General features: G+C 45.1%; 1 protein-coding gene across 3 annotated transcripts in view; it reads right to left on the minus strand.

Moving 5' to 3' along the window:
• The window catches only part of Gxylt1 (glucoside xylosyltransferase 1), a 29,530-nt gene extending 19,561 nt beyond the window's left edge, over positions 1 to 9,969 (minus strand). The window contains exons 1-2 of one of the 3 annotated variants that reach the window (XM_021183799.2): positions 9,764 to 9,969; positions 795 to 887 (exon numbers count right to left, since the gene is read on the minus strand). In XM_021183799.2, the coding sequence (XP_021039458.1) occupies positions 795 to 887; positions 9,764 to 9,969 (299 nt within the window). Of the gene's footprint in view, positions 1 to 794; positions 888 to 2,161; positions 2,493 to 9,763 lie in introns of those variants that run through there. The other 2 variants (XM_029469895.1, XM_021183800.2) reach the window with 2 other exon arrangements.
• Positions 9,970 to 10,583: the final 614 nt, after the last annotated feature.

The following is a 10,583-nucleotide window of genomic DNA, read 5'->3' on the forward strand; positions in this document are numbered from 1 at the left end:
CTTCCTCCACTATGTGTCCTGAGAGCCAACGCAGTGTGAGGCATGTCAGCTCAAGTATCTTTACCAGATGAACAATCTCACCAGCCCCAGGAGTTATAAATACTGGGCACTAAATACCCAGTATTAACGATTCTAGCTTTAGATAACTGCATGTATACACACACACTATCTGTAATGTCTAGTGGAAGCCTTTTATCATCTTGTCTACATAAATTGTTCACTTGACACAGCTTAAGAGTCATCCGAGAGCAGAGCACCTAGATCAGAATGGCATGTGGGCATGTTTGAGAGACTGTCGTAATGAACAGTGTGAGAGGTACCACCCAGAGGTCGGAGGGCCTTGGCTCTGTAAGGGCAGCTGAGGTAAGCATGCAAACACTCCTCCATGTTCCTGCCTTGAGTTCCTCCCCTGACTTCCTTCAGAAATGAACTCTGTGACCTGGAAGTATAAACCAAATAAGCCCTTTCCTCCCAAGCTGCATGCAGTGAGAATATTTTATCAAACTAGAACACACCTATGTATCAATTTATCAGTTAAGCTCAATCATAAATTCCTCTAAAATTTATAGTTTATCTTAATAACATTTGGAAAAATTGAGCATTTACACATAATATTATTAAAGTTAATAATAAGTAAAAGATGAGATAAAGGAAGAGAAAACCCAACCAGAAAAATCAACTTAGTTATATGATACTGAAATACAGGAAAAGAAAGTTTTGTACAGCGAAAGGTTTGATCATCTACTACCTAATCTTACCCACTCTCATCTACTAATTAAATATCAAGGGCCTACCTAAAAGCCGCTTCCCAAAAGCAGTTCATTCCACAAACATCAGAGGGCAGCATCCAATAGGGATTCCAGTAACTCAGAGAGAACTCTTTACACCTGACAGTGAGAAGAAATAACAGGCCTGGTGAGCATTCAGATTAGGCACTGCCAAGGAATTCCCTGAATAACAATCACTTTCTGCTCAGCTTTAGAGCAACCAAACTGAAAACCCAATTGCTATAGAAAAACTGAAGCATTTTCAGGAAACCAATGTCTTCTTAGGGCTCAAAATTTTAAATAAACCCACTAGGTGAGACTATCTTATGAATAGAAATGTTTTCTGGTCAGGAACTCTTTGTGAACATTAAGGTCTCCTCCCTCTGACTAAGACGCCCATACATCTTATCTTTTTCTTCTTAGATTATGGGTACTATCTTAGAAAACTCATTTCACCAACATCTTCTGTTTATAACAAAAATAAAATGTCACAAATGCAGGTATAATGGGAGAAAAGAATCATTAAATACACTCCAATTGATTGACTGAAACTACTCTTACGGTGTTTCAAGCTGGACACAAGACAGCCTTCACTCCTACCCCTGCTTTGCTGCGCTCCAAACGCTGAGCTGAGGACACTGCAGCTTTCCTCCTAAGGCCGGAGAAAAGGTGGCTCTTGCTGCAAAAATGGCTCACGGTCACTGCCTCCCAATGCAGCCATCTGACGCTGACCACCCTTAGGGACAGAGTCGGGCACGTCAGTGACCTAGGACACCTCATCCTAGCAGCATGGGGCTCTGTCTTCTCCATGGAGTCAATTAAAAGTTACTATTCTGATATCAAAACATCTATAAAATGTCAGACTTGCAAAACTCTTGGGTCTAATGTCCCACAAACCTCCTTGATCTATGATCTAAGACTGGAGTCCTCAGCCGGAAGTCATATTACCATCTCTAGGACTAATGATGACTCTGGGACGATTCTGGGACCAGGGTCTGACTGGTGATCTTTTAAATACTGCCTATGGATTTCTGTACACTACTGTATAAACAACTACAGCAATAGGATGTTAAGGTCACTAGGAAAAGTTATACTGTTACACAAGGTTTTCCTGACAGATATATCTAAGCCCACAAAGTTATATGTCTTAATTTTAAAAAGAAGTTAGTCAGGAAAATAAATGTGTGTCTAATAATAATGCTTGTCTCTTGATTAGAAACGGCATTTCTTATAGGCAGCCAAACTCAGTGGTACCCTAACTAATAACATATATTTCAAATTGTGTCAAATTCAAGTGCCTGAAGGTCCATTTAATAAGCCTCACAAACTTTTCAGATAAAGACATTTTCAGTGTTATTTTAACAGTTTATTTACAATCAACACCTAGCATGTACCTTTGTTCTTGGCCAGGGGTAGCGGTGGAGGTGGGAGGGGTGGGCATGGGGGACTGGAACTAACCAGATTATTCCATGTCTCCGGTCAAACTGCACAACAGGGTAACAACAGAAATGAAAATAGAAATCTCAGTTTTCCAATAAAAATTACCTTGTGAAGTTGGGTGTAACAATGCCATTTCCTTTGCAGCTCTCACTTGTTTTATACAACAAATCATTTGTGCATTGTTTCCAAAATCTCTCTGGTCCTGAGGTCACTTATTAGACCGACAGATACAGGGTCCTAGCCTCTACCTCATTAACCAAGCAGTAGCAGGATAACTGAAGTAACCAAGGCCAAGCCTGAATGAGAAACAGTGTAGCAAGTGTAGCAAGCAAGCGCCCACACAGGACTCAGGAGTGGAGCACAAGCCTGGAATTCTGTAACCCCAGAGGATGAGACAAGAACTCTCTGGTTACAGCCCCACCGAAGAATTTTTCATCAAAAGTACTGCCACTGGCTTGTCTACTATGCATAGGTATATGAACTGTTGTACCCATTCATCCCCTCAAACGTCTAATGAGTTTTAATCTTATAAAATTTTAGAAATACACAAAGGTCTCTGGATTTTGCTGGTGTCAAACAATGAGGTCAAAGTTCAGAAAGTTCAGGATGCCAATAAATTCTACAGCACTTCTATCAGCAGGCAGGTAGACTTCTTGTCTCATCCAAAATCTAGGTATATTCTTACTGTTTTAATGAATACACTGCCCTTATTTTTAAAGCATGGCAACTTTGAAACCCTGCTTCTTGGCCTTTGAGCCCAGGGACACACACTTTAAGATACTTAAGGAGAAATAACAGGAGCGGGTGCAAGGTAGCCATCCAAGCAGAAGGCAGCACTAAATGCCAGTTCTGTGGCAAGCTGACCTACTGGGTACTCTCCCAGTCAGCTTCTGGGCCAACTTCCTCCTATAAACGCCAAGTTCTGCTTTCTCTTCCTGTTTATTCAACACATTATCAACTCAATGATCAAATATACTGGCAAACTCCAGTGAGTAAAAGGCCCAGATCACACATGTCCAGTGGGGAATGAGAAAATATCATCTTTGATATTGCAATGTGGGATACCTACCCAATTCTCCAATAGCACTCGCGTGTACCCCTACCCTCTGAGCTAAGATAGGATTTCCTATCTGGCTGGACCTCTTTAGCCTGGGTTTCAGAATGAGATGCTCAATGTAGAGTCATAGCCACAGTCTCTTAATGCTTAACAAATTGTTATTGTGGGAGCTGGGGAGATGGCTCAGTGGTTAAGAGCACTGACTGTTCTTCCAAAGGTCCTGAGTTCAAATCCCAGCAACCACATGGTGGCTCACAACCATCTGTAATGAGATCTGACGCCCTCTTCTGGAGTATCTGAAGACAGCTACAGTGTACTTACACATAATAAATAAATCTTAAAAAAAAAAAAAGAAATTGTTATAGTTTTTGTTAGTTTATAAACTACTGAAAAACTTGAGTTGTTAAAAAAGCAGGAGTAATGTAAGCCACAACTCTCTTTTAAGGCATTAACTTAGGGACTAGCAACACGGCTCCGCAGGTAAAGCGGCTTGAAGCTCATCGTGACAACCTGAGAACACTCTGGAACCCACACAGTGAAAGGAGAGAACAGACCGCTGCAGGCTGTCCTCCAACCTCCATAGTCACTAGGACACACATATGCGCACACAAAATAAGTTAGAAAAAGGGTACACGTTTAAGCCACAATATTCCATTACTTCCACTCCTAAACACTCAAGAACACTAGCTATGTTTATAGGAAAAGTGTCTATGGCCCGGTAGAGTGATAGAAGGAGGAGATCACCTCAGGTCAGAGAGTGAGTGTGAGGCTAGCCTTAGCTACAAGAGACCCTGCCCCAAAATAACAACAAAAGTAAAGGCAAATGAGTGTTCATAGCACCATTATTCCTAACAGTCAAACAGTGGAAAACCACCCAAATGCCTATCAGTTAATGAACGGAATGTGTTAGATCTGTTTAATAAAATAGTACCAAGCGTAGTCATCCATGCTCTGGGTGAACCCTAAAAGACAAACTAAATGAAAGAGGGCAAACTCAAACTCTACTCTCAAGGATTCAGGACGAGAAATGTTCGGGATAAGCAAATCTGCAACCACAGCAGACTTGCGGGATCAAGGGCTGCAGGGCTAAGAATCAGCATGGGAAGGTACTACTAACAGATACGGGGCTCTTGGTGGGCAGTCAGTAAACTCTATTAAGAGCAAATGCAGACATATAAAACTTGACAGTTTTAGGGTGTTTCTTGGTTTTAACACCATGTTGGAAAACACACAGAACATAGGCAAGATTTAAAATTTCCCATTGGGGGTTGAGGAGACTTTACTCAGTAAAGTGAGAAACAAGTGTGAGGCCGGTCGGGATCCTCATCGCACAGGTAAAAAGCCAAACACGGCAGGACGCCTGGGACCCCAGTGCTGCAGGTGGAGACAGGAAGATCCCTGGGTCTGCTGTCCAGCCAGGCCAGCTCCATGGTCAGTGAGAAACCTGTCTCAGAAAAAAGGCGATTGAGAGAAGACATCACATGTCAACCTCTGGTCCACATACACACACACATACACACATACATTCATACACATACATAATACATATATATACATATATATGTTAGACACACACATATGCACATGTGCACACAAGTATATACATGAACATATACACACGCATATGCTACACACACAGGAAAGATTTTTGGATATGTAAGAACACAGTTAGAATATGCACTGCACCTACCATTATGAAAAACACAAAACAGAAACACTAAGGAGACTGCAAAGAGGATCTACCGGGTGAACGCATCTGCGGCTCTTGCAGAGGACCTGAGTTTGATTCCAGCATGCACAGCAGGCAGCTCAAACTGTCTAACTCCAGCACCCAGGGACCTGACACCCTCTTCTGGCCTACACACACACTCACACACACACACACACACAGTTAAATAGAAATAAATCCAGAAGAAGAGAAAGTGAAGTGGAGATGTAAGGCTTCTTTGGAGAGTCAGTTGTGTTGGATGGAAAGTCGGAGGCAGGTGATCTCCTTGAGTTCCAGGACAGCCAGGGTTAAAAACAAAACAAAACCGCCTGGCACCAGCTACTTGGGAGGCTGAAACCTGCGTCTAGGAGATGTAGGCTGGTGTGAGTAACAGTGAGACCGCACCAAGGACACAAGCAGACATCACTGACAGAGGCACTTCACAATACTGCTCTCCTCAGGAACACCTCTCAGGCTTGAATTGGACTCAAACCCAAGACCAGATGCCTTCTGCAGGGATCTGAGGAGGCCCTGAGCAAACGTGTGAAGAGCAGATGGAGTCCTGAGTGAATGTGCCTCACTGACCCGTCAAGGAGCTAACCTCAGAGCCAGGAGAACAGGAAAGCCCCTCCCCCTCAAGCCACACCCCCTCCCATGAGGCTCAGGGGAGTGTGATTATAACAGGGTAGACAAGTACAATTACGGACAGTGGAGCTGAGTAAGACTGACCAGTGTGTGCTAAAACTCCCAACCCCATTTTCCTCCTCCGAGGTTTACAGTCTATGACTTCACTACAGACACTGCTCACTGGCAACTCTTTCCTCTGTGCTGAGGTACCACGCCAGCATGTAGGTGCCCACCACACCACCCCAGCTTTGCTATATATGTGTCTGTCTGTCTGTCTGTCTGTCCTTTCTTCACTCCCTCACTGCTCCAGTCAGATTTCTAGGACCAAGTCATATAGGATACAACAGTCTTCTTTATTAAACTGAAAAGGGTATTTGCTCTTTCCAAAATGTCCATAATAACCACAAGACTTTATTTAAAACCTGTATACAACAGAAGATTTTCTTGACTCTTGAGAGTCAAGGAAAATTTCAGGCAAATCCACTGTGAGAATATGGAGGAGTGAGTTTAGGCTACAAGGCTCAGTGTTATACAATCCCAAGCCTGGGCACCTGTGACCACGCAGGAGCCCAAAATTCATACATGCACTTTAAAGATTATTCTCAGAATGCTACCAGGTTACCAGGATTTACAATCTGCCTGGGCAACTCACTTGGAACTGCTTTTGTGTCTAGACCACTTCATTTCTAGCTCTAAATTGGATCTTCCCCTTTCCTAGATCTCTCAGAAAGTGAGGGAAGGTAGTTACATTAGCAGATGGCGTTGAAACTGTCTCGCCATTTCATGAAGTGACCACAAAGCACACACTCTCCCCCTGACAAAGAGTAAATCTAGATCACAGATGTAAATGTTTCCCTTAATGTGTGAGAGGAGGGACTCTGGAAGAAAGTCATTCTATGCATAGTAAAGATTAAGAACAATAAAGAAAAAATAGCCAATCTGAAAACAAAAAATTTTATCATCCACTGCAATTTTATCATACACTTTCCAAAAGCTGAGCAGGTAAGAGCACTGACTGCTCTTCCAAAGATCCTAAGTTCAAATCCCAGCAACCACGTGGTGGCTAACAACCAACTGTAATGAGATCTGACGCCCTCTTCTGGTGCATCTGAAATCAGCTACAGTGTACTTAGATATAATAATAAATCAATCTTTGGGCCAGAGTGAGAAGGGACTGAGTGAGTGGGGTTGACCAGAGCAAGCAGAGGTCCCAAAAATTTAATTCCCAACAGCCACATGAAGGCTCACAACCATCTCTACAGCTACAGTGGACTCATATACATAAAATAATGTTTTTTAAAAAGATATACTTTCTAAACAAAAACCATGCAGGGAGAAGAATTTCAATAGAAATGAGTATTTAGCCAGATGATGGTGGCACACATCTTTAATCCCAGCACTTGGGAGGCAGAGGCAGGCAGATTTCTGAGTTCGAGGTCAGCCTGGTCTACAGAGTGAGTTCCAGGACAGCCAGGGCTATACAGAGAAACCCTTTCCCGAAAAACCAAAACATAGAAAAGAAATGAATATTTATACTTTAAGATCTCTAAGCCAAAACTACACTGTTTAGTGAGATGAGTATCTCAAAAAGCTCATAATATTAATTACTAACTCTTACTAAATACTATGCTAAGTATTTGGACTGTTTTTGTATGCCTCCCTCACCAGAAAATCCTTATGTCCCATGTGACGACTGACGTCAGGGATAGATGGGGCCTTCGGTATGTGATTAGACCATAAGGGTCAGTGCCCCAAGAATGAGATTACAAGAAGCAGCTATAGACCTGCCTGGCCATGTGAGCACACAGCAAAAAGGTATGAGAAACAATGTATCAGTGTTGTTTCCAATCTGCACAATCTGAAGTTTTCCTATAGCAGCCCAAATAGCACTCAACAAAGATGTGAGGAGAAGCCACTACATCATCCTGTAAGCTAGAGTGCAGGTGTGGCCCTGGCGGCACAAGCCTCATCTAATGACACAGAGTGAGGGCCTTCCCTCCCTAAGTACTCTTACTTTCTCCAGCATTCACTACCCTAATTCCCTTTCCTTCAAAAACAGATCCGAGGAAGGGGAAACAGCAATGCAAAGACATAATGGTCAAATCTATCTCTCAACTGTCAGAGCTTCTCAGTGTTTATCTGCAGTGTAGCAATAGCTCATGGTTAAAACACAGATTACTGACTGTGGTTACCAGGTTTCTGACTAGGTCACAAAGAATAGATATGTCTTCCCAAAGTGAGAGGTGGGGGGGGAGGGAGGATATATGCTTACACCTGAAAATTAAAACAATCACCGTATCAGCTAGTTTTATGGTGCCAGGTACGGTACTAAGCAATCTATGCAACTATGTCACTTCAGTCCTCACAAATGTTCCACATCTAATCAGGAAGTCACACACCCAGTACGTGGCAAAGTAAAGTTGGTGACTCAAAAGCCCTCTCCGTCTCTCGTCTTTACATTCTCCGTATATCCTACCAATGTCGACACGATTCAGCAAACATGAACTGGAGGTCTAGCCAGTCTGAAAAGAAGTGATGATCATTTCAGAAGGTGCGTCAAAAATATCAAGCTGTTGGTATTAAACATAGGTAACTCTTGTCGATTATACTTCAGTGTAGCAGAGAAGGGACCCTGTGATCAAGGGCGCCTGCAAAAGTGACTGGATGGAGGCACAGGTTTCTCTGACTGACTCTACTACTCTCTCTACTAACTCCTGGAGGGGCTGAACTTGGCACCTGACAAGGCAAGTCCCTTATGGCTAGGATACAAACTCAGTCCTTGGTCTGTTGAACCTGGGTCTCATTATGCGGCCCAGGCTGGCCTGGAACTCCCAAGGAAAACCAGACAGGTACTTAATTTTCCATCCTCCTACCTTACCTCCTGAATGCTGAGAATACAGGTGTAGGCCACCAAGCCTAGTTTGAAATAATCATTTCAAATAGGATCTACTAGTTGAAAGGAGATTTCTCTCAAACACTGTCCTTACCATTTAAAAATGTTTTCCTTCCGAGTTGGATTTTTTTTTCCCAAATACTTTTATGTAATTCTGGGCAATTAATACTTTTTTGTGTGTTTTGAGACAGGGCTCCTCTGTAGAGCCCTGGATAACCTGAACGTTGTTCTGCGGACCAGGCTGGCCTAGAACTCAGAGATCTGCCTATTTCTGCTTCCTGAGTGCTGAAATTAAAGGCGTGGACCACCACCACCAGTCTTTTAAATGTGTAGCCCAGGCTGGCCTCGAACTCATGATACTCCTGCCTCTGCTCTCCTCGGCAAATCCTATTGGGGGTCTGGGGGTGTAGGTTGTAGGCAGTGGAACCTGAGAGCACAGCTAGACCCCACATTTCTCTGACTACAATCAAACCATAAACCAATAGCTCCCTATCTCCATGCTGGCTTCTCTTTTGCACCCACTTCCCTCTGGAAAAGACCATCAACTCTCAGATGCTACATAGACAACAGCTCAAAGTGGATGCTACTGTCTCTTTTTACAATTCCTGTCTTCCACTCTCCAATTAGTTGGTCTCAGAACTGCCCAAACACAGGAATCCACCAAGGCAGTGCGAAACGCTCGATTAAGTAAACTGCCCAAACAGTTTTCCATTTAAATTTCATGACTCTAACCGTGGCAGTGACTTATGCAAATCCACCAACTCATTATGCTATGTTATAAATATTCATTTTTTTTTAAAAAGTGATTTCTTCATACCTTACTCCTCCCATAGATATAAGCATATTAAGAATCACTCATGTTTCTGAACTTCCTTTACGTTTCCAAAAAAACGAATATTTTCAAAATAAAAATTCACAGCTCGCTTTATGCCACATCCAGATTTCTTTAGCCACGGCTAATGATAAAAAGCTAAGATTTAGGAGGAAAATTTAGACACCTGGGAGGTGGAGGGCTCAACTAGAGCGCCAGCCTGATTCTCAAATAACTCAGCTTCGACTCCATGGAAACAGGAGGGAATCCCACTAGCCGCAGTGTAATTAGGATTTTGTGGGACACCACTTACTTCCAACGAACCTTTCAGAAAGTTGCAAAGCGATTCAATTTCTAACTGGTCTAACACTGAGTCTTGAAGCCAGCCAGCCTGTGCTCGGTGATGGGAGCGGCGCGTCCGGCCCTCCCAGACCTCCACTCCCGGCAATGCGGCTCTTACCTGCCCGTCCGGCCCGGGCCCGCGCTGCCCGCGCCTCTCCCGGTGCCGCGTCCGCCGTCCGCCAGCCAGGAAACTACCGCGGCCTGCGGCCTGCGGCCCCCGGCAGCTCCTTCCTCCAAGGACACCGCGAGCTGGCTGAAGGCGTACAGCAGCGAGCAGAAGCCGCAGGCCAGGCACAGCCCTACGACCCGCAGGTAGCGCCGCATCCCGGCCCGCGCTGCCGCCACCGCCGCCGCCACCGCCACCGCCGTCACCGCCGCCGCCGCCGCCGCCGCGCCCGCCCGGGCGAACTACGAAGAATCGCAACGCGCAGCCGCAGCGTGACCAGCCCGGTTCCCGCCCCTCCCCGCTCCGCCCCTCCGCCCGAATCCCGCCAGGTCCCACTCGGTCCAGTCCCGCCCAAGCCCAGCACCCCATACGCCACGCCCCTAGCCCTGCCATGCCACGCCCCGCTCACATACCCGCCCACATCCGGCGCAGGCCCCGCCTCTGTTTCAAACCACAGCCCCTGCCTGGTATTGTCCCGCCTCCGGGCCACGCCCCAACGCCCGGCCAAGGCTCCGCCTCCGCAGCGCACCCGGAAGCGGAGCTGAGCACTGGCGCTCTCCGGGCCTTCGCGCCGAGCCTTGAGATGGATGCTGGTTCCTCTTTACACATTGCCCGGCTCTGAGCTGTGGACAAGTGTAGCGAAAGAAGCAAGGCTGTAGGCCCTTGCCCTAAATCTGCGATTTTTCTTTGCGCAGTTTGTGGCGCTGGGCAACTTGAATTCTCAGGCATCGCTGCGTTGACTAAAAGGAAACCGTGGTTACCGCACTTGCTA

This window comes from Mus caroli, chromosome 15, assembly GCF_900094665.2.
Source record: "Mus caroli chromosome 15, CAROLI_EIJ_v1.1, whole genome shotgun sequence".
NCBI lineage: Eukaryota > Metazoa > Chordata > Mammalia > Rodentia > Muridae > Mus > Mus caroli.